Source organism: Sinohyriopsis cumingii, chromosome 5 (genome assembly GCF_028554795.1).
Source record: "Sinohyriopsis cumingii isolate HCF-2022 chromosome 5, ASM2855479v2, whole genome shotgun sequence".
NCBI classification, from domain to species: domain Eukaryota; kingdom Metazoa; phylum Mollusca; class Bivalvia; order Unionida; family Unionidae; genus Sinohyriopsis; species Sinohyriopsis cumingii.
This window is the reverse complement of record NC_142965.1, coordinates 41,958,690-41,984,953: the sequence shown is the minus strand read 5'-3', so window position 1 is coordinate 41,984,953 and position 26,264 is coordinate 41,958,690. Positions and strand designations below refer to the sequence as shown.

At 35.2% G+C, this 26,264-nt stretch overlaps 1 protein-coding gene across 1 annotated transcript in view; it reads left to right on the top strand.

Annotated features, from left to right (window-relative positions):
• Window positions 1–26,264, top strand: part of LOC149799023 (COP9 signalosome complex subunit 6-like) — a 51,090-nt gene that overhangs the window by 21,162 nt on the left and 3,664 nt on the right. Inside the window, exons 5-9 of the mRNA XM_089957968.1 lie at window positions 1,998–2,045; window positions 5,243–5,357; window positions 9,423–9,515; window positions 12,028–12,128; window positions 22,692–22,760. Coding sequence (XP_089814094.1) covers window positions 1,998–2,045; window positions 5,243–5,357; window positions 9,423–9,515; window positions 12,028–12,128; window positions 22,692–22,760 — 426 coding nt within the window. The remainder of the gene's footprint in view (window positions 1–1,997; window positions 2,046–5,242; window positions 5,358–9,422; window positions 9,516–12,027; window positions 12,129–22,691; window positions 22,761–26,264) is intronic.

Here is a 26,264-nt window from a genome sequence, read left to right as displayed (position 1 = left end):
TTTTTTGTCATTCTTATTACCAGCTAAAGAAGACACATTTATGCCTTATCACTGGCATGTTATCGACCCAACAATTTTTTGACCTGTCTGGCATCTATTGCTAGCCTACATCTGAAATGTTGTATCAAAAAGTTAACACGGAATATTGCAAAGCAGTTGGTATGTGGCAGTCCACAAAACATCTGCTTCAGTTCATTCAGAAAAAAATTTATTCAACCAAACCTTAAAGCGTCTACTACATGAGTACATGATTTGTTTACAAAGTAGTTCCAAATACACTGGGCACATGTGTCTTGCACGTGAGTGCAATATGAAGGTATGCAATATCGTAAAGTATTGCATGATTCTGACAATGTAAAGTTAATGGAGACAGAAATGAGCATATAATAATATAATTGCAGTAAAACTGCATGAGGGGATTGAGTAAGAGCTGCCACATAAAGTTCATTAGAGGATGTGAAGTGGTGGCAAAAGGCACTTGTTCAAACCCATTGTTAATCAAATGTTAATGTCATTGGTTGCTTATGTTACAACATTAGATCTTAAACTGTATAATAAAAAAGAAGAGAAACCAACAAATTTAGTAAAATTCAACAAATAATTTATTTGCCTTAAACACAAAGTGAAAATTCAAAAGACACTTACAAAATATGCATTAAATTTGAAATAATCATAAATGTTCTATCACAAGTCCAGAATTATAGAATGTTCCAAATGAATTTTAGCAGCCTTAATGTTATGTATATTTAACTTGCACTTTTTGTCTGTTAGTTTTTTTAAATACTTTTTTTATTTCATTATATGCTGTGGGTAACATTGTATCTAGTGGCTGACCTTGTCCAAAATAAGGGACAGTTTTTGTAAACAACATTTTTCATTTCAGACTGAGGATCATTATCTTATCAGATATTGCCGCAATTACATTCAGTCCTGTGCAAAATTGGCTTTTAGTCTATTCTGAATAACTCTGGACTACATAACACTCTTTGGAGGAAAGGTCAAAATGAACAAATCATGCCATTGACCTCTTATTAATTGCTTCCAGCACATCGTGACATTCAAATGCTAGTCATGGACTCCCATCGTTCTAAGACTGTGCATACTCTGGACCTTAAGTAACTAACTCTGGACCCTCAGTTTTCTGAAACCATGAATTCTCTCATCCCCAACAGGTTATAAAAAGTATTAGAAAAACCTTTTAGTTGGCAAAAGGAAATATCTGCATATATATTCAGAGGTGAAGAAGATAATCAATGGATTGTGATAACGATTGTTAGTATAGTTTGCATTGTTTTAAATGTAATGATTCCCTCTTATGCCTCTGCCCCCTTTTTCCTCTCAAATACCTAAAGAGAACTCTGTGATATATGTCGTTAATTTACATGCCAGGGTGTTCCAAAAGAGAACAAGTATGATGGTGTTAAATGGAGCTAAGCCATTGGCTTAGATTTGAGCGAAGAACATTCCCTGTTTTGAATTCATTTGTTAAAATGTGCACACAAGTGCCAATTGAGGTGCATGGTGTGATGAATCCTAAATATTTTCCTCATCGCAACAATGATTGATAAATTCTACTTCATGATAAAACCACTTAATTTATTTATAATTTAGTCTATTTAACAGTGTCATTTTGTGGATAACTTGGGAGAGAAAGAAACATTTACTTTGGATGTATTAAAATCTTTGCTGAGTAACTTTACCAAGTATGCTAAGAATGGAGACTACAGTACCTGTAGCTACCTTGTTAAACAAAAAGGATGGCTATTTTGTCATGATTTTTATTTCAAAGTTGTATAAATGATAAAACATTCTGACCTCATGTATTTCAGCAAATAAAACACTTTGATGGAATTACTTTGCAATTCACATGAATGTTTAAGTCTGCTTTTTAAACTCTTTAGAAATAAAGTCTTTTTTTAATTTTATCAGTCATGTCATCAGTAATGCAATCTTTAATTGACAGTCTTAAGATTAATTGTTGATGTTGTTTTATTTAGCTTCCAGTTGCAGTCTACGAGTCTGTGATAGACCTGGTGAATGGAGAGGTAATGATCAGTAACACAAGGTGCAATCATACTAGTGTTTTCATGCGTATGTGCTAGAACACACACACTAAGGCCAAGGAAAAAAGAACATATGTCTTTCCTAAAATTAAGGTAGGCAGGTCTTTTTTTTACCATGGGGTGGGGGGAAGTGGGTCAACATGGGAAACAGGGACAGATACATTTTTTTGTTTGGCCGTATAATTTTGCATTCTTTGTTCCCAAGTTTGCACAACCATATACAAAGTATTGGTACCTGACATTGAGTAAGGGGATTAGGCAAGTTTAATCATACATCTAGGCTTCTAGCAATAATTGGTGGAATTTCTAATGCTCTCACAACTAGTTCAATTTCAAAAGATTAGATTCTTTAATCGAATATAACACAGAATACTTGATACATACTGCAGGAAGACCTTCTTATGACTTAAGTTTAAGAAATGATAGTGCTTTTGATACAGTTATGTGGTTCTTTATTATTGATCATTAAACTAAAAGTAGGTAAGGACTGAGACCAGACTAATGCAAGCACCACGATTTTAATCACTTGCAGAATGAGATGCAAATGATCAGGACTGAATGAATATTTTATTTATAAAAAGGTTTAAAATGCCATTTTGATATCAGTCATTTGTAACCATTTCTCACATCATGGAAAATTAAAAGGATTACGAGGAACAAAACTATGGCAAACTTGAATGCAGCTTGCCAGATTGTTGCATCTCACTGCCACCACATGGATACTAGACAGGGTTATTTTTAATCTGGAATTATTATTTTATGACCTGAATGTAGAATGTTTTGTTCTTTTGACCTCTGGTGGTTTTTTTTCTCAACTATGAAGAAAAAGCGAATTGGTATGAATATTCCTAGCAGTTATGGTTCTACTCAGGAGTTTTGCATAATATTTTTACAGGGTCATACATTTGAAGAGAAGGTTTCCCCAAAATTGTACCCACTGGTTTAACTTGTCATAAAGGCAGGAATGAGAATATCTTATGGAAAGTTTAAAGAACTTTCAGTTTTCTTTATTTTAATATTTTAATGATGGGAATTATTCTGGGTTTGAGAATACAAACTGGGCTGGATCTTAACTGTGATCTATGTGTCCCAAAAATTGTTTGCTCAGACTGACTATATTTACTTTCTGAACTTCATAGGTAAATTATAATAAAGTCAATCAGTTTTAATTTATTTAATTGTTTGGTATAAGATTAGTGCACTTAAAAAAAAACAAGAAACTCAGTGTACTTTGTGTTATTCCTAGTAAAATATTTCTGCACACAGGGACTGTCATTATTATCAGCTGCCTGGTTGAGACAGTACAGTTTTCTAAATTGTGATAAAACAAAAACATCAGCATAGATGAAAAAATGTACGTTAACCTTCACCACAATGTTTCCTTGCCCTCTGTGGTCCTTATTTTCACTGGCACTCCAAAACCTCATGGCATGATCTAATCTTTTATTAGCAAAGACCACAAGAAATTTAAGAACTGTCTGTGTTTCTTCAAAGTTCCTAAGAGATGCAAAAATCTTGTATTAAGTCTTAATATTATGAAATCGAAATAAATTGTTTTTGTCAATTAGTATTGTTTTTGTTGTCAATAAGTATCGTTGTTTTTGTCAATAAGTATTGTTGTTTTGATGTTAATTTAATGAAATCCATCATATGGTTTGGTGGGATTCAGTTTATTTGATACCTGCAGTATTGTTTGCACTCTAAAGAGTTAAAATGATAGTTGTGTTGCTAAAGATATCCCTGTTCCAAACAACAGACAAAATTGAAAATAAATAATTTTCACAACTTAACAAATGAATGCTTTTACATCTTTATGATGAGAACAAAATAAATATAAGATGTGCATTTAGTTGTTTAGTGCCCTCTTTGTGGCTCTGTGCTTAATATTATTTGTTTTTCAATGTAAATAACTACTGGAAATAAAGTCTTATGTAGTGTTAATTTCGTCTGATTTAAGAGTAACACATTTTGCATTATATATCCAATATATATCCAGAGGATTACCAGATAGCATCTGTTCTCTCTGATTTGCAGATGAGGCTGCTAGTGATTTGTTGATGATATTTCACTATAATTAATAGGTTAGAACATATTAGTTGATGGCATTTCACTATAATTAATAGGTTAGAACTAAAACTTTTTATCAGCTTCTTGTAATCATTTTTTGCACACCTGCTATTAAACCCTAATAGTGGTTCCTAACCTTTTTTGGCTGTGACCCTACAAAATAGTTGTTTTGAGCCTTACAACCCCATTTCCATATTTTGAAACGTTTTGCCACTTTAAAAAAACAAACAAAAAAAACCTAGTGACCCACCATAACCCTCCAGAACATCCTCAGTCCTGATTTGGGTTGTGACACATAGGTTGGAAACCACTGTCCTTGTACATATGTACATATTTGTTCAATAATTTGCTTAAATGTTTAGATAAATTACACAAGTGACCATGAATGAGCTTCTTGGTCCCATTCAGTAAATACACATATTAATGATCTTACAGTGCCCTTGGTATGAGTTTGCAGTACAGTATGAAATAGGTGATATTTAACAGACTAGGCAGGGAGTTTGCTGTACAGTAGGAAATGGATGATATTTAATGGACTAGGCGGGGAGTTTGCACTATAGTAGGGAATGGGTAATATTTAACGGACTAGGCAGGGAGTTTGCACTACAGTAGGGAATGGGTGATATTTAACGGACAAGGCAGGGAGTTTGCACTACAGTAGGGAATGGGTGATATTTAACGGACTAGGCAGGGAGTTTGCAGTACAGTAGGGAATAGTTGATATTTAACAGACTAGGCAGGGAGTTTGCAGCACAGTAGGGAATGGGGATATTTAACGAACTGGGCAGGGAGTTTGCAGTACAGCAGGGAATGGGTGATATTTAACGGACTAGGCAGGAAGTTTCCAATCTCCCTGTATGTTAGTCTCAGCGTGCTGTACTATAACAAACATATTTCATCAGTATTTATGTAGGTCAATTTTTCCTTTCTTTTCTTAAACTATTTCCCTGAAAGCTGTTGTCAAGCTTGATCATTGTATGACAAACATGAAATAAGTTATTGACCACAGCATGCTGTTAGTCATTATGTCAGTACTGTTAGAAACTCACTTAAGATTGTATTATCTGTCATTTCTGAATTTGCTATAACTTTTTTTTTCTCACAAATTTTAGGCCACCATGCTATTTGTAGAGCTTCAATACACATTGGCCACGGAGGAAGCAGAGAGAATAGGGGTGGATCACGTAGCCAGGGTTTCCACCAGTGAGGCAGGGGAAGGCTCAACTGGTACTTAATATAATAAAAATAGCAAGTTCCAAAATTTCACAAATTTAGAGATAGTGCCAGCCATGTTGGTGTGTAATCAATGCAGAACTTCTTAATCATTTGCAGACTTGGGAAACGGTGACGCGTTAGAAATCATATCAGTTAGTTCAAAGTTTAGCTTATAAAAGTGAAACCTGAATAGTATAAATTTTTATTTATCTGTTATGATAAACTGGATAAGAAAGAATCTCGAACAATATTTCAAAGTAAGGATACTTATGTGATGAAAATACCTCATTTCATTCCAAAGAATGCAGGGGGTATTTTAATACAAAGGATGCTTGGAAATCCAGCTAATTGTTTATAACAGAAAAATGCATTTACTGGGGTTGTTCTCCACTTTATACCATTTCCTCACATTTTGTGTATGTACAAATTTTGGGCAGAAAGTTACTGATTCTTTTTAACTTCAAGTCATTGCTGGTGTAAATGTGCCATGTGAGTGGCAGAATGAAGAGGGTGAAGGATGAAGTGAGTTTCTCACAAAATGGAGGATGATATTTTTAAAATTGTCTCACATGCCAGTTTAGATGAACTGCCAAAGAAGCCAACTTTGATACAAACTTTAAGAAATATTAGCTTTTACAGTATAGATGGATCACAGTACCATCATGGGAGGTTTGTTGTGGGAAATCAGCATTTGAATGTTCGGATGTTATATGGGATACTGAATTACACCCGATTACATATGTTTTGAAGCAGAGATATTCATGAGACAGTACATGTGATCTGTGGAAAGTTCTAGAAAACAACCTTAAAGAACAGTTTCCTAACTTGTTTAGGCTGGCTCTGCATATGCCCCTTCAGGAGGCAGACTATGAAAGGGTCTTCTCAGCATAGAATACTATTTATACACAGAACTGGATGGAGGCAGACTGTGAAAGGGTCTTCTCAGCACAGAATACTATTTATACACAGAACTGAATGGAGGCAGACTGTGAAAGGGTCTTCTCAGGACAGAATACTCTTTATACACAGAACTGGATGGAGGCAGACTGTGAAAGGGTCTTCTCAGGACAGAATACTATTTATACACATAACTGGATGGAGGCAGACTGTGAAAGGGTCTTCTCAGCACAGAATACTATTTATACACAGAACTGGATGGAGGCAGACTGTGAAAGGGTCTTCTCAGCACAGAATACTATTTATACACAGAACTGGATGGAGCTGTGACAGTTTTACTAAACATCTGCTGGGTAACCATTGATCTTAATGATCAGGTACCCGGTGAAAGGAAATTGTATTAAATATGTACAGACATGAACTGCTTTGTTGTAGGTTGACACTGGCATGAATCGCATGCAAAAGTGTATTTTTTTAGTTGTTGAAGTGTACAAGTATTTTGCAAGTCAAATCTGTCTGAAGGGTGTCTTGATACAAGTAAGTTAGAGTTGCTTTTTGAAAAATTAATTGCCCAACTTGATGATTGGATGGATGAATCGATGGAAAATGAACAACTATGTAAAATATACTTGTATTATTGAAAGAAATATGTCACAAATAAATTGTTCTAATTTAATCCAGTAAAATGCACAATGCTGACATTTTAAATCCATTTATATGATAAATCCATGAATTGACTTATAGGTCACATAGTGGTATAAAAATAGTTCTGAACAATCTGATTCACAATGTCCCGTAATATGTTAATTCCATGCATCTTACAAATAAGCAAATAACGTTAAGCCCACATTTTTTTAAATTCACAGTATCCTATAAATGTCGCTACCTAATGTCATCTGGTAAAAAGTCCAAGAATTCAATCTCAGTGTCTGATAAAGTTCTGAAATCATCCATCATTGTCTAGTGACTCGTCTGACTCCTTTTTCTTGGCCTCACTGTCATATGCATGTATTTATGTAGAGACCGAGCTTGGGCTCTGTAAGTAACACTGATCATACAGTTTGTGAAATGTATTAAAGTTTGCAACTGAACACGTATCTTTTGTGCTGCAACATCAAATAACCATGCTCTTTTACTTGCCACTGAGCAAGTATCACTCATTCCTCAATTAATGGGTTGGCCTACAAGCTAAGAACTTAAGGTCAAACATTTACTGGAAGAGGCAGAATTCTACTTGGCACTGAACAAGTACATGTAATAAATTCAGAGTTCAGTTAAAAGGCTTGTCATCTTGAAAACAAAATGAGTGCTACCTTTACAAGACAAGGGCTTATGCGGGTCACTTGCACTGTTCGACAACCTGTATATGGTAAAATGGTACCCAATTGCTCATGTATTACTTGGGTTATTATTGATGGCAACTCTAGGTAAGGAATATATGAAGATAAGAGATAGTCAATATATTAATGCTTAACTAGACAGGTGGATTGTGTGAGGAGTTTGATTTTAGTTGAGACCAAACAGATTGGAACAGGAAGAGAGAGGGAGACAGATATAAGTGCTAAGTATATACTCAGCCACTCTCAAATGTCATAGATCATCATCCAGTGTCTCACCAATTGTACGCTGATGACACCCAAATATACAGATCTAGCCACCCAACTGAAGTTGATGCTACCATCCAAGGTGAAGAGAGGTGCATTTCTGGTGTCAAATCATGGATGACATGTAACAAGCTGCAGATGAATGATGATAAAACTGAGGCCACTCTGATCACAACACAAAGACTTTCTCATTCACATCCTTTACCTCAAACAATAAATATGAGCAACACCAACATTAAATTCACACAATCAGTACGAAACCAAGGTGTTACTCTGGACAGTACTCTCACACATTGCATCAACATGTCATGAACATATGCAACGCTGCATATCTTGAGCTGAGACACATCAGCTCCATTTGCAGATATCTTTCAGTTGATGCCACTAAAACACTTGTGTGTTCATTAGTACTTTCAAGACTGGACTATTGTAACTCAATTCTGTCTGGTTCATCTCATTATCTACTCCAGGAACTTCAAAAAGTTCAAAACACAGCTGCTCAGATCATACTTTGAGTACCACGGTCAGAGCACACCTCCCCACTGCTCTGTACCATACACTGGCTATCCATTCGATCCAGAATCAAACACAAAATTTGTTCTCTGTGCTACATTTCACTGATGGACTCCAGTCCAACATACCTATCCAACCTCACCCATGTGTACACACCAGCAAGATACGTACGCTCCTCTTCTGACAATCGTATACTCATTATTCCCACTATTAAAACAAAAGTCATATGGACAGAGTTCTTTTGCATACCAGGGCCCAGCAACGTGGAATGAATTGCCCACTGAACTTAGACACAAAGATACAGTGATCACATTCAAGTGTGCTCTCAGAACTAACTTATTTTGACTGCAAGAACAAACTTAAAGACCTAATAATATTTCTTACCTTAAATATTTTCAGCATGTTTTTTTATGTTTTCTAGTTTCATTGTGTTTGTTTTTTTGTAATCATATCATTATATATGTTTTTTGTCTTATAGGTGTTGTCTAATGTTGTAAAGCTCTTAGAGCTTCTAAAGATGAGGCACTTTACAAAGTCCTCATTATTATTATTTATTATTATTCCCCCCCCCCATTTCTTTTCAACTTCCAGCCCCCAGTTTTTTTTGTGACAGGTGGGGTGGGGAGATTCCCTGATCAGATAAATTCTTGTTAGTATCTCAAAGCCGAGAAACTAGATTTGTAAAAGAAATTATTCATTCTCAAGTAAGTCAAGCCCAAACAAATAATACATTGAATTCTCACAAGCCAGTTATTTAATTTATTACATATGTTCTGCATTGACTCTATTTTACAATGTTAAATCCTTTGGCATGAAATAATCATGGTAATGAATTATGATTACGTGGCTGTTGATGATAATGATGCCATTACAGTTGATGATGATGATGTGGCTGTTGATGATGATGATGATGATGACATGAATGTTGATTACATTTTCATGACTGATAATGATGATGATGATGATGTGACTGTTGATGATGATGATGATGTCATGAATGTTAATGATGACATTGACATGATTGTTGATGATGATGATAATAATAATGACTGTTTACTTTCAGTTGCAGAGCATCTCATAGCACAACACAGTGCAATAAAGATGTTACATAGTCGAGTCCAGTTGATTTTAGAATATGTGAAGGCAGTACAAGCAGGTTTGTGGATTAAAGATTGACCAGGTGCTTGCTTACGAAAATTGATATTGATTTTAACACAGAATTATTAATCAGAAGCATAATTCCTCTTGTATTCACATTTACATTTGTCCTTTTATCTGTCCATTCAGCTTTACTTATTTGTGGGAGGGGGTAGATGAACTGCCTTATTCATGAAAAGTGTATTTTAAAAGTTTTGTCTTTCCAAGTCTTTTTTTTGACAGAGTTACAGCATTCAGGAATCATGTTAGATAAAGTTTGTGGACAATAATTACCCATGTCTTTAAACCATTGCCTCAGCAAGCCATACAACTGAATGATGTGTTGACAACAAGCCATGAAACTGCATGGTTCATCTGTAAAACTTTACCTCAGCAAGCCATAAAACTGAATGATGTGTTGACAACAAGCCATGAAACTGCATGGTTCATCTGTAAAACTTTACCTCAGCAAGCCATAAAACTGAATGATGTGTTGAAAACTTTAATTCAACAAGTCATAAAACTGAATGGTTCGTCTGTAAAACTTTACCTCAGTAAGTTATGAAATTGAATGGTTTGTCCATAAAACTTCACCTTAAGAAGTCTTGAGACTGAATGGCTTGTCTCTAAAAATTTACCTCAACAGGCCATAAAACTGAATAATTTGTAAAACTTTACTTCAACAAGCCATGAAACTGAATGGTTTGTCTGTAAAATTTTACCTCAATAAGCAATGGAACTGAATGGCTTGTCCGTAAAACTTTACCTCAACAAGTCATGCAATTGAATGTTTTGTGCGTTAACATAATCATAAGAAATGTTATGAGAGTTATCTTATTTTTTAATCTTTTGATGTAGTTTAAGGTGCAAATGAAATTACAACCCAAACCAAGGTTCTGTAGTGCAGAAAAGTGAAAATCAAAGGTAGAATTTGGTCTTTGTTGCAGTCAGAGGTGCAGTAGTCACATTTTGGAAAAGTCCTGAATTAGGCATTCTGAAACATTTTCATCTCTGATATATTATAGTGCTACTTGGTAATGCACTGGCTGGGAAATACCAGTTAGCAGTACAAGCAGGTTTGTGGAGTTTTGTCTTTTTGTATGTGAATGCATTTGTCTCTTCCTCTTCGTTTGGTTGGAGTTATGGCCCCTTTTTACCTTTGCTTCAGTGTAGGAACCTGATGACTTGATAACTCAGATATTTGCTTTTGTTTTGTTCCACCTGCTAAACATTTGCCAGACAAATAGGTATCACTTTTTTTAAAGAGGATTGTTGGCATAGATGTATAGATTTTGCATGCAGCTCTGGTTTGGAAGTGTTTTTAATATATACATTCTTCAGGTATTTTGACACAGAAATCTCTCATTTGCTGACATATTTCACTATTGGTTACATAACAGTCTTCTATATGGCATTGCAGATCTTGTATTAACTTGGCTTTGGTCTTCACTGTTTTGTCTGCAGTCTCTTAAGTTGTCTCTTTTCAAGGAAATATTCATTTAGTGTTAAATTATGTTTTTCTGCAAGCTTTCTTATTTTATTACTTATACAACCTTGAAAATACATTACACTTGTAGACACTAGTGACCTTTAAATGTGAATGATAAATTTATAGATTTTAAGTCACTATCTGAAAATTGCAGTCACCTGTCTGTGATTTTGGTGATAGTTTGCTCCAACATTGTAGTTGTTTCTGATTTTATCAGTCTTATTTGTAGCCATGGCAACTGAGTTGGTAGAGCATTCGACTTGTAATCCAAGGTTCACTTGGTAAATTCTCACTTAGGCTTTTGTTTACCCTTGGTAAAAGAAATTAGATCTCATTTCATAGCCAAATAAAGTCCTTAATGTACTGTTAAAAGTCAACCAACCAATGTTGATCAGTCTTAAGTAAATGCAGTGTAGTTCACAGCAACCTACTTTTAGGACTTTTGCTAGGTTTAAGGGGTCATACAGGACAGTGTAGTTCATGATAATCTACTTTTAGGACTTTGGCTAGGTTTAAGGGGTCATACAGGACAGTGTATTTAATGATAATCTACTTTTAGGACTTCAACTAAGTCAAGGGTCATACAGTACAGATTACTTAGGCTAAGTTGAGGGCTCATACAGCACAGTGTAGTTCATGGCAACCTACTTTTGGGAGACTGGATAAGTCTTGGGGTCATAGAGCAGCAAAGGAGACAGTACAGCATTGTTTTATTTTAGAACATACTAAATAATAAAATAAACCAACAAATTCATTCATATTGTTTAAAGATATAGACTGTTTAATATGTACAATCGGTAGTACATTGTAAGTTGTAAGCATTAATTAAGAAATAGTCTTTTCTCATTTTTGGAGTGAGAGGTATAGGCAAATCATAGCTATTATTTTTCCAATGATTTTCAAACCATTTCTATTGTTGATATAAATTTATCATTTTGCATTGGGCTCCATTTCTTTCAAACTGGAAGACAAATCAATGTATTTTAGATAATTTGTGTTCTTTTTGTATGTATACTGTATGTATACTGTATGTTTATTTCAGGTGAAGTTCCTAAGAACCATGACATCCTCAGGGAAGCATACAGCCTTTGTTATCGTCTACCTGTTTTAAATACAGACCAGTTTAAAGAAGATTTCTATGATGTAAGCTTGTATAGTTTTAGCTGACCTGGCCTTTAAGGCTGTGAGATTATGGTGTGGTCTTTTGTCATGGATAGAACATTGTCTATTCACAGTTGTTATTTAGAGTGTCGCAAAAACCACTGAATAGAATTTGAGAGAATGTCATAGCATGAAGTTTTTCAGTTTTGTTCAAATGATGCCAATCTGCCATCAAATAATAATAGAGAAACCTTTATTAAAGACTTCTCAAAAAAACTGCTGAACGAAATTATTAAAAATTTGACATAAAGCATCCTGGCACTAAACTCCTTAAAATTTATTCAATGATGCCAGCCCACTGAACAAACTTTTTATAATCTGCTCAGCAGAATTTGACTATATTTGAAGGTCAGATTTTTTAATATGATGCCAATCTATCAACTCTGGCCAACATTACTAAAAATAAAAAATCTTTACATGACTGCCTTTGAAAAATCACTAAACAGATGTTGACCAGATTTGATGGATATAATTCAGGCATGAGGGTCTTTTAGATTTGTTAAAATGATGATGATCCATCATTGAATATGAATGTTATTACTAAAAATTAAAAGAAAATCCCTCCTTTTAAATGACTGGTTCTCAAAAAACACTCAAGAATACTTGACCAATTTTTATAGAAAGCATCCTGGTATAAAAGTCCTTTAGCTTTGTTCAGGTGATGCCAATTCACCATCAAATATTTCCACTGTTCTAACAATAGGGAAAACTTTAAATGACTTTTCAAAAACCACTAAATACAAAATCTGACTAATTTTGTTAGAAAGCATCCTGGCATGAAAGTCTTTTTAATTTGTTCAAATGACCACCATCAAATTTGACTGCCAGTGCTAAAATTTGGAAATATTTTATAAAAAAAAACTTTTTGTCAAGATGATTTAGCAGAATTTGACTATGTTTGACAGAAAGCATCCTTGCATAGATAACTGCCATTATGACATTTTAGATTTATGCAAATGATGCAGAACTGCTCTCAAGTATGACCACCATTACTAAACAGAAAATTGTTTAAATGACATCTTGTAAGAAACTGTTGAATAGAATTTGAGTAAACTTGATTGGAATCATCATGTATCGGATTGAGTTTGAAAGCAAACGCAGTATGATGCATTGTTGTGAATCACAGGTTTGGGCTATGCAGAATTCTCTGCCTTGCTGATTAATATTTTGGGTGTGTATGTTTTTGGATTTGTAACATAGCTTTGACAGTTTGAGTCATATTGCTGCTGTGTCTGCAGTGTGGCAGTTTATTGTGATGTTTAGCAGGGGGCATCATGCTTTAGTCATGTGGCATCATGTTCCATCCAGTCATATTATCCAGACACCAGGCTGAGTAGTCCTAACACTAACCTCTTAATGCTGAACACCAACTGAGGGAGCTGCTCATAACATTTTTAGAAGTCTTTGATATGACTCGGTTAGGGTTCAATCCTGTGACTTCCCACATCCAAGGTGGACACTCTAACCACTTAGGCCACATGTGCAGGCAATAATATTTAAAAAAATATATTTAGAATACAGGGTTAAACAGTTTCAATAAAACAAGTTATAATAATTTGCAAAATAATACACTATAGGGATTAAATTGGTAAGCCTGTAAATTAAGAAGAAAAATTATAAAAAGAATTAAATATTCAAAGTAGATAACAAATTATGGATAAGATGGTTTTGGAAAACAGTGTAGTATGTGCATTCTTCACCCTTGCATGGAATTGAGAACAATGGAGCCAGGCTTCCCGGGTAACCTTTTGGCTTTATGTGCCAGCCCAGCCCACAAGTTGTATATCACTTTTGTCCAGTCAGCCACATCACTTGACACGTCCTTCAAAGATTTTACTCCCAGCAGACTGAATGGCAGGCTGACCATATGGACCTACCATATCCATGACACCAGTACATGGCAAACCAGCATCACATTTGGAACAGTTAGTCTCATCCCAATAGCTATGCTGGACAGGCATTCCCCAGCCGGACCACATTTCATGCTGGACATGACTAGGCTGGTACTACTAGACAGAACCATTTTATATATGGTGATGATTTGGCATCATCGTTGCCATGTAGAATGGACACAGTATACAGGAGGTGGACAAAGGGATTGACACTGACATGCCTCATCATTCCAATCCAGCCATGGAAAGGATGGAATTTAGTTTTAAGGTTGCATTTGAAGAGATATACAGAATTTTGTTTCATTTGGAATGTTTACCTTCACTGGTAGTTAATCTTACAAGGTCTCTGTTGATATGGATTATGGTTATGAACATACATCTTTCAAAACTTCACTACAGTTACTTGCAGGCATCTTTCTCAACACTCGGTTACATATCACACACTGATGTTTATTTTTGGGATTTATATGAACAACTGTCTTCAGATGTCAGCTTCACTCTTATAAAGTGGACAGACAATTGCATAATGCTTGAGTTGGTCATGAATGTTATATCAACTTACGCCCTACTCAACCTGGTATCTCAGACAATGTATTGCCTAGCCAAGAAATTCAGAATATACCACATCCAGGAATCAGTATGATGTTTTACCAAGGTAGTCAATAGGACTACTCATCACATGATGCCAAATGCTCTAATTACCACCTTCTTGCTCAACCCCAGCAGTTTGGAGGCTGAATTGAAGTTGTGAGTTAGCAGGTGGTATAGTGTTTCTGGATAATATGTTTCAAAATTATTTGGTAAGTTCAGTTTTGGTTCGTGATATGAACAACTTTCTCAACCACATTTATGGTTTATGGTGGATAGTCAGTGTGCAGAAGTTGGATCATGTCCGTTCTCAACATTTTGCTCGTCTTGGTATGGTCTTTCGAACTCCTGTCAACCTGGTTTATCTTCTGCCCATTAGCATCAGCAGCACTTGGCTAGGGAGTTTCTTCAACTGATTGGCCCACTCTTTGTGGTGGAAGACCTGTTATACATCAGTGGCCTTTGCATGCATCCTCTGCTCATGGCCCTTCTAGCACCATGGCACGCAATCTCTGGTTCTTTAGGTCACCAGATTATGATCTTGACCAAAGTCAAACATTTCCTGCTTCGCTGGATAGAAAAAAAGTGCCATTGGAGGGAATACCATTAGAAGCCCCACAATCAGTAATCACAATTTGTTCACGTACTAGTTTGTTGGGTCGGGGTGACAGTCAGCAGCAAGTGGACACTGTGAGAGAAGGCACTTAATCAGATTCATGGAAATGAAGGCCTTTCTCAGCATCTCCCTGCCAGGGTGAAACACATCCAAGATAAATCTGATAATGTTTGACAATTTGATTGTAATGACCTACCTCTTCAAACAGATGGGGAATGAAATCACCAGACCTGGTATGTGCATATCTTCACTGGGATGAAAAGGGTGATTAAATTTTCAAGCCCAACACATCCTGGGCAGGCTTAATATACTGGATTACTCATTAACAAGGAGAGGACAACTGCTTTAGACCTAAAGGTACCCCCGTGTATCTATCTTCCATCAACACTATGCCCTATGGAGCCAAATGATGTTAGAACTATTTACAGTGAGGTAAAACAACCAAATGCCCACCTGTCTCTTCATTCCCAAATCCAGAGGCATGGGCCTTTGATGCCCTTCCAATCAGCTGGGATGGAATATGAACTTGTGCTTTCTCTTCAGTGTTTCTAATATAGAAAATAATCCAGAAAATGAAGCACACAGACAGAAAAATAGTTTTGATTTCCCCTCTCCAGTGGAATAAATCCTGGATGAATGACTTTTTAAATTTAAAGTTCCATGAATGATGTTCAGCCTTATAAGAAAAACAGAAGTCAAAGCCACAACAAATTTAAATGACCACAAAAATTTGTACTTTTTAAAATATAATAAATTCACATTACATCACATTTAATTGTTGTCATGACAATTTCTCGAATTTTATATTTTTTAAGACTGAAGCATGGACTTTTGTTGAGGTATTCATCATGACAGTCACCAAAAATATATAAAGTTCAGGATAGAAAAATAAATCTTATGTAAGAATCATAGAGTTAGCTGTGTGCAAATATTTGCCAGGTCATGGGGAATAGAACTTCAACCTTATGGCAGTTAAGTATGTAAATTATGTACCAAAAATCTACTGAGGTTTTCTTATTGCACAAAATTACTATATTGAAGCAGCAAATGCAATTTTAGTGCTTGTGTACAACTGATTTCACAAGAAACATATGTTTACCTTTCTAAAATTGATATAACAAGAACTACTTGCTGACCCAGCTGAAACTGATAAGAAACATACATGTTGACCCAGCTAAAACTGATGTAACCAGAAACACATGTAAAACTGAATTCATCACATAAGAAAGTGATACAAAGTGCAGTTACTCAGTATGAAGACATTTACCTTTTATGGTTTGTTTCAGTGTTTATTTTGATCCCTAAGGTGGTTAGTGTTTGACGGTCTTCACTCTATATGATCAACAGTTTTTGATCCAGTCTTTGTAGGGAACCATAAAATAAATATATATTTTTTGTACCATTTCTTAACTCTGCTGGTTATAGACGGGGGGGTGGGTGGGTGGGTGTGTGCTTATGCTATGGCCTTTTGTTCATTGTCCAGCCATCATCTCTCCAGTCTCCATTTATCACTATTGCTTCTGAAATACTGGGAGGATGAAGACCAATCTTTTCAAATATATTCATCCCAAAGTGTAGTTTCTGATAAATGAAAATGGGATCTCTCAGACATCCAGTTAGGCTATATCCACAGCTGCTACTCATTGCCAAATTTCACTAAAAGACCTTGAGATATTTAGTTCATCCTAAATTAGACTACTGCCAAAGTGACAAATAGTATGCCTTCCACTTTGGCTGTCTTGAGATATTTAGTTTATTTTAAATTAGACTACTGCCAAAGTGACATATAATATGCCTTCCACTTTGGCTGTCTTGAGATATTTAGTTCATCCTAAATTAGACTACTGCCAAAGTGACATATAATATGCCTTCCACTTTGGCTGTCTTGAGATATTTAGTTTATTTTAAATTAGACTACTGCCAAAGTGACATATAATATGCCTTCCACTTTGGCTGTCTTGAGATATTTAGTTCATCCTAAATTAGACTACTGCCAAAATGACATATAGTATGCCTTCCACTTTGGCTGTCTTGAGATATTTAGTTTATTTTAAATTAGACTACTGCCAAAGTGACATATAGTATGCCTTCCACTTTGGTTGTCTTGAGATATTTAGTTTATTCTAAATTAGACTACTGCCAAAGTGACAAATAGTATGCCTTCCACTTTGGCTGTCTTGAGATATTTAGTTTATTTTAAATTAGACTACTGCCAAAGTGACATATAATATGCCTTCCACTTTGGCTGTCTTGAGATATTTAGTTCATCCTAAATTAGACTACTGCCAAAGTGACAAATAATATGCCTTCCACTTTGGCTGTCTTGAGATATTTAGTTTATTCTAAATTAGACTACTGCCAAAGTGACAAATAGTATGCCTTCCACTTTGGCTGTCTTGAGATATTTAGTTTATTCTAAAATAGACTACTGCCAAAGTGACATATAATATGCCTTCTACTTTGGCTGTCTTGAGATATTTAGTTTATTCTAAATTAGACTACTGCCAAAGTGACAAATAGTATGCCTTCCACTTTGGCTGTCTTGAGATATTTAGTTTATTCTAAAATAGACTACTGCCAAAGTGACAAATAATATGCCTTCCACTTTGGCTGTCTTGAGATATTTAGTTCATTCTAAAATAGACTACTGCCAAAGTGACAAATAATATGCCTTCCACTTTGGCTGTCTTGAGATATTTAGTTTATTCTAAATTAGACTACTGCCAAAGTGACAAATAATATGCCTTCCACTTTGGCTGTCTTGAAAATCATCACTACTCCTGATTGAGCATTTGGGTCATCCAAGTTGTTTTGAAGGAGATCCAAATCTTTTAAATATAGTTCATTCCATTTTCATGGTCTACCTGGGGTTTTCACTAAAATTTATCTTATTATGTATGGTTAGTCCTAAAATGAAAATGGCACTTATTTGATATAGTGGCCATCTTTAAAATTGTTTATTGCTTCTCTTCCTGAATGGTAGGTCTTATTGAAATGTGATTTTCACTGAAAGACTTCATGCTGATATTGCTGCTTCTAAATGAGAAGGGTGCCTGTTAGATAAGTAACATGGCTACAGAGGTGGCCATTTTCACTGCTCTAACTGAATGGATGAATTGTTTCTCATAATTTTTCACCAGAATAATTCTTATGTCTAGTAGGTACTAAATGAAAGTGTTGCTGATCTGGCATCCTGCTTGAAAATCTTGTCCTTGTTCCTCTTGAATAGAATGGTGTTTCAGATTGGATATTGCTGAAAAGCTTGAATAGATGGGATATTGCTGAAAGGCTTGAATAGATGGGTGTTTCAGATGGGATACTGCTGAAAGGCTTGAATAGATGGGTGTTTCAGATGGGATATTGCTGAAAGGATTCTTATGGTGTCTAGTTTGTCCTAAATGAAATGGTGCCTGTCAGACCTAAAATATGATGGCGATATTGACCTGTATATAAACTAAAATGTTTATCTCAATATGTAGTTGTTCCTAAATGAAGATAATGTCAATGTGATTTATTTCCACCTCCCAAAACTTGACAGACTGTAAAAGCAACTCAAGAACAAGTAACCATACCATTTTGTTGTTGTTGTAGTTGTTATACAACTTCTTTCATGCAGTACATAGCTTTCAAGTATTATTATGATGCTGGGACAATCTTCAACATGTCTGCCCTGATGACTGTCCAGAAAATCTTTTTATGGCTACATCCGAATGGACAGTGGTTGTTGTTGTTGTGGGGCTTGACGCCATTTTTCAGCACACGATAGGCTATACATGGCAGCCAGTATTATTAATGGTGGAGGAAGAACCCAGGAAAATCTCGGAAAGAACCGCCAACCCACGAGAAGCTACTGGCAAGCTTTCTCACATACCCACATTGGATGAATCCCAGACTATCCGCTGCAGACAGAGGTGAGATGGCAGTGATCCATAATGGAGAGCACTTTAGACCACTCGGGGGCCCCCTGAATGGACAGACATCTTGACATGGGTTTTTCAATAGAACACCATAAAAGTATATAGCTAGTTGTAATGAAATGGAACTTCTCAGACCACCATCATGGTACCATAGAGGCCATCTATAAAATCTTATGATTACTCTTGTACAAATGGTGGCATTGACAGGGGCTTTTCTATTAAAAGCTTCTTGCAATATTTAAATGGCTCCTAATGAAAATAGCTGACCACCCAAATAACTTTTGTAAAGTGATTTTGATCAAACTGACCTTGGTGGACAAGTCATGTGTCATTGCTTCCATTTTGTACTTTAATGAGCTTACAAACACAGTGACTTATGCACATACAAGCAAAAGCTTGATCAGACTTTGTATTTAGTTGTACAATACAAGCAAAGCATGACCAGACTTTATATTTAGTTGTACAATACAAGCAAATCTTGACCAGACTTTATATTTAGTTGTACAATACAATCAAAGCTTGACCAGATTTTGTATTTAGTTGTACAATAAAAGCAAAGCTTGACCAGACTTTGTATTTAGTTGTACAGTACATACAAAGCTTGACCAGACTTTGTTATTTAGTTGTACAATACAAGCAAAACATGACCAGATTTTGTATTTAGTTGTCCATTACATGCAAAGCTTGACCAGACTTTGTATTTAGTTGCACAATACAAGCAAAGCTTGACCAGATTTTGTATTTAGTTGTACAGTACATGCAAAGCTTGACCAGACTTTGTTTTTAGTTGTACAATACAAGCAAAACATGACCAGATTTTGTATTTAGTTGTACAATACAAGAAGAACTTGACCAGCCTTTATATTTAGTTGTACACTACAAGCAAAACTTGACCACTTTATATTTAGTTGTACTATACAAGCAAAGCTTGACCAGACTTTGTATTTAGTTGTACAATACAAGCAAAACTTGACCAGATTTTGTATTTAGTTGTACAGTACATGCAAAGCTTGACCAGACTTTGTATTTAGTTGTACAATACAAGCTAAACTTGACCAGACTTTGTATTTAGTTGTACAATACAAGCAAAACATAACCAGATTTTGTATTTAGTTGTACAATACAAGCAAAACTTGACCAGACTTTATATTTAGTTGTATACTACAAGCAAAACTTGATCAGACTTTGTATTTAGTTGTACAATACAAGCAAAGCTTGACCACTTTATATTTAGTTGTACAATACAAGCAAAACTTGACCAGACTTTGTTTTTAGTTGTACAATACATGCAAAACATGACCAGACTTTGTATTTAGTTGTACAATACAAGCAAAACTTGACCAGACTTTGTATTTAGTTGTACAATACAAGCAAAACTTGACCAGACATTGTATTTAGTTGTACTATACAAGCAAAGATTGACCAGACTTTGTATTTAGTTGTACTATACAAGCAAAGATTGACCAGATGTTAAAGTTAAAATTCACAATAAAGAATTTTATACTGTACCCACATCTTTTGAACATGTTGACTTGGATGTTAGGCACATTGTTGGAAGTATAGGGGATGGTACACAGTACTCATAGGATATGGTACACAGTGCTCATAGGAGATAATAATAATAATAATAATGAGGACTTTGTATAGCGCCTAATCTTTAGAAGCTCTAAGCGCTTTACAACATTAAACACCTATAAGATAAGAAACATAATAATATTATTACAAAAACAAACAAAATGAAATTAGAAAAACATTAAAAAATAAAAAACATGCTGAGAATATTTCAGGTAGGAAACATTATTAGGTCTTTAAGTTTGTTCTTGCAGTCAAAATAAGTGAGTTTTGAGAGCCTTCTTGAATGTGATCACTGTGTCTTTGTGTCTAAGTTCAGTGGGCAATTCATTCCATGTTGCTGGGCCCTAGTATGCAAAAGAATGCTGTCCATATGACTTTGTTTTCATAGTGGGAATAATGAGTATACGATTGTCAGAAGAGGAGCTTAAGTATCTTGCTGGTATGTACACATGGATGCGGTAAGATAGGTATGTTGGACCAGAGTCCGACAGTGAAATGTAGCACAGAGAACAAATTTTTTGTTTCATTCTGGATCGAATGGATAGCCAGTGTAGGGTACAGAGCAGCAGGGAGGTGTGCTCTGATCGTGGTACTCTAAGTATGATCCAAGCAGCTGTGTTTTGAACTTTTTGAAGTTCCTGGATTAGATATTGAGATGAACCAGACAGAATTGAGTTACAATAGTCCAGTCTTGAAAGTACTAATGAACGCACAAGTGTTTTAGTGGCATCAACTGAAAGATATTTGCAAATGGAGCTGATGCATCTCAGCTCAAGATATGCAGCCTTGCATATGTTCATGACATGTTGGTGCAATGTGAGAGTACTGTCCAGAGTAACACCTAGGTTTCGTACTGATTGTGTGAATGTAATGTTGGTATTGCTGATATTTATTGTTTGAGGTAAAGGATGTGAATGAGAAAGTCTGAATGAGATGGTACACAGTACTCAGCAGTGCAGAAAAAGAAATACTCTTATCTTGAATTCCTGGAAATTCTTTTCATTTAATAGAGCATCATTCCAATTAAGATACTCTTTGTAATATGCATTATTACCAAAAAAAAAGTAGTACACAATATTATACATGGTGGTCATAATGGATGTTTGAGGGCACCATTCAATTAAGGGACTCTTTGTAATAATAAATATGCATTATTACAAAAAAAAGTAGTACACAAGATTATACATGGTGGCCATATTGGATATTTGATGGCACCATTCAGTTAAGTGACTCTTTGTAATATGCATTATTACAAAATAAAGTAGTACACAAGATTATACATGGTGGTCATATTGGATGTTTGATGGCACCATTCAGTTAAGTGACTCTTTGTAATATGCATTATTGCAAAAAAAAGTAGTACACAAGATTATACATGGTGGCCATATTGGATGTTTGAGAGCACCATTCAATTAAGGCCAACTAGACCTTGGAATGAATGTGAACCACTCGTTTTTACCATGGTCCTGTAGGGATTAATTAAATGGTTATTTCTCAGCAACATGTTGATTTCCAATTTTATAGCGCTATGCACTTAAAAATCCCATAGTAAAATTGTCAAGACGAAGACTGAATTTGCTTATCTGATTTATATTATATCCTTTTCTTTGCACAAAATATGTCCATGAAATGTAGAATGTTTCTGTTAATCTGCAGCCACCACAGGGAGTTAAGTTAATTTCATCTGTATGTGGATAAATCAATTTTGTTCTGAGCAAACAAATTTGTATGGGTTTGGGGTGCTGTATTTTTGAAATTGCATGTGTATAGTTGTGTAATTTATCTGTCTTATTTAATCTGCATTTTTTTCTGTATTAGCATTGCAACTATATGCATACATGTTTTAACAGTCTTTATCCTGACCATTCAGGTTTTACTTTTGTATCAGCAATATAAATATTTGCATACAGCTATTAATGTTCTCTACCTAACAATTAAATATTTATTTCTGTTTCAGCAATGTAATGATGTTTGTCTAATGGCTTATCTGGGTACAATTACAAAAGGTTGTAACACAATTAATCAGGTGAGTTTCAGAACAAAAGTTATGCAACATTGCTTTTAAAACTTGGGTTTATTCTACTTCAGTTGTTATCCGAACATGCTGTGTAGTACTTTGTGGATTTTAGAAAGCCAATAAATTGAAACCTTATAAAAAATGGTTACTATTGAGACATGTGATCAGATTTAACCATCACCTGCATGAAGAAACTATGACAATGTACTGAGAAAATGTTGGATTTTGTTTTAGAAAATGCAGTTTATTTTTTTAAAAAATTTAACCATACATATTTTGAGGATTTTCATATGTTACCGTTATATGTTATGTAGATTTTGCGGAATATCATTTTTTATCTTGTTGTACTTTATGTTTACTTTTATTTGGAAGGGTTTGTCTTCCTTAAGTTTTTGTACAATTCATTTTGACATTTTTCAAACAATTATCTTTAGTTGGCACCATATGGTTCAAATTGTGCTGAGGTGCCATACAAAGTTGCAGCTACATTCATCCTGCTTTAATTGGCTGCACAGGCAGGTTTGTGTTGCGGAAAATTGATGGGATATTATTGATAAATGTGGGTTTTTTTACAAAATTTTTTAGACACAAGCATACACTTTTGTGTGATAAGAGGAGTTAGTAATCTTCAACCTTTCTTAAATCTGTGGATATTTAAATGCTTTCAGCTGTTATTTTATTGGTAATTTTGATGTCTTCCAATCCTGATATATGTATTGACAATAAATTGGGGTAGATGTTCAGCTTAATGTAATGGAAGAAAATGCACACCAACCTGTAATTTATCTACCAAATACATTACCCATCCACATTAGCAATAGCAATTACTTTTGGATACCTTCAAAATCCAACCTTCCCCTGACACACAAAAACATCTTTCATCATTATATTATAGACAAAGGTGAGTAACTCAGTACAGATCTACAGGAATCATGTATGATACAAATGATTAAGAAAGCCATTTCATTGAGAATGTCACCAAGTGAATTAAATGAATTTAGGATAGTTTTGAATCCTTGTTTGCATAAGACCTTATCCGTTTTTGTGTACAGTTGGGGAATATTGAAACCAGATATGTGGGATTATTTTTCTACTTTGCTGGTCAGTCTAGCCAACAAGTCATATTAAAATTGCCATATTCCATCCTGGCTGCTAACTAACCAATAAAGCCATCCAGAAATGTATGGTGTGATCCAAGCAGATTTCAGTCTGTCTTAGAATGGTGTACAGTGCCTAAATTGACATTTTCTATGGTGATGGTTACCTATAGCTTTCATGACAATACAACCTTAATTCTGGGAATGACCTTGCAGCTTTCATTGGATTCTCCCAGATATTGTTTTTGTTACTCTAAGGCAATAGCCAGGTATGGGATCAAGCATTGATTGCTCTTGTGTACATATTGATGCATCATCATTGGTTGTACTATTGGAGAAGTTCATCCTTTCAGTACAGCATTAATGAGACTGCTGCAGGATGACCTTGGTAGAGGTTGGATGCCCTAACTTATTCTCCTAATGTTAATGTGATCAGGCAATGTATTGGACAGGGAAAGGAAATTTTATAGTAAATTATGTTTCTCTGATAATACTTACCTGATTACTGATAACACTTACCTGATTACTGATAATAGATACCTGATTACTGATAATACTTACCTGATTACTGATAATACCTACCTGATTACTGATAATACCTACCTGATTACTGATAGTATTTACCTGATTACTGATAATACCTACCTGATTACTGATAATACTTACCCGATTACTGATAATACCTACCTGTTTACTGATAATACCTACCTGATTACTGATAATACTTACCTGATTACTGATAATACCTACCTGATTACTGATAATACCTACCTGATTACTGATAATACTTACCCGATTGCTGATAATACCTACCTGTTTACTGATAATACCTACCTGATTACTGATAATACTTACCTGATTACTGATTCCCTCCCAACCATGCTAATGTGAGCATACTATTCACATTGTTGCTCAGGGTTAAACTGATGACATCAATCTGTAAGAGTTAACCCCCCTTGTGTGTGTGTGTGTGTGTATATATATATATATATATATATATATATATATATGTATATATATATATATATATATGGATGGGAGGGATGGAATCTGGAGGTAGCAGGAAGTGATTCCAAATGATAGTATGATTGGGAAAGACTTTTTGGAAGAACATAATATACTATAAAATTTCCTGATACAAATTGGTTTTGGATTGTTTGGACCTTTAACGGTTTAAAATTGTTGTTTTTGAAAAGTTCAATACCCTAATATTTTACTAGCAGTCCTCTTTAAGGTGGAAGAAACTAGAAGCCCCTCTTCTCAAATAACAACTTTTTATATCAAAATCAGGGATTGAACACAGGTCCAAAGAGGTTTGTGAATGATGTTTTATCATTGGGCTTTTCAAAACCTCTGTAAGGCTTTAGCTATTGCCTTTCTCTTGTAACTATTCTCACGAAAAGGCAAAACTAAAGTTTCAGCTTTTATAAAGGAACAAGACTGTGTCAGCATGATTCTTATCCCAGTAGCTTTTTAACTTCCATTGTTACATCATAATTTGTGTAATCCAGGGCAGATGCATTAATCACTTTAATCTAAATCATAGATGAATTGGATAAAATATCTGAATTCTTTGTAGTCTTGGGACTAATATATATTGTTTACTTTGCTTGGGTATCATACACATACAGCTCCAGCACTGACTTTGGGTATAATGCACATACAGCTGTAAACAGTGTAAGCTATGGGTGTAATGCACATACACCTGTAAACAGTGTAAGATATGGGTATAATGCACATACAGCTGTAAAAAGTGTAGACTTTGGGTATAATTCACATACAGATGTAAGCAGTGTAGGCCTTGGGTTTAATGCACATACAGATGTAAACAGTGTAGACCTTGGGTATCATGCACCTACAGCCATAAACAGTGTAGACCCTGGGTAGGCCTTGGATATAATGCACTTACAGCCATAAACAGTGTAGGTCTTGGGTATAATGTACCTACAGCAGTAAACAGTGTAGACCATTGGTATAATGTACGTACAGGTGTAAACAGTGTAGGCCTTGGGTATAATGCACGTACAACTGTAAACACTGTAGACTTGGGTATAATACACATACAGCTGTAATTAGTGTAGGCCATGGATATAATGCACATACAGCTGCAAACAGTGTAAGCCATGGGTATAATGCACCTACATCTGCAAACAGTGTAGGACTTTGGTATAATGCACCTAGAGCCATATACAGTGTAGGCCTTGGGTATAATGCACATACAGCTGTAAATAGTGTAGGCCTTGGGTATAATGTATATACAACAGTGTAGGCCTTGGGTATAATGCACATACAGCTGTAAATAGTGTAGACCTTGGGTACAATGCACCTACAGCTGTAAACAATGTAGACTTTGGGTATAATGCATATACAACAGTGTAGGCCTTGGATATCATGCACATACAGCTGTAAACAGTGT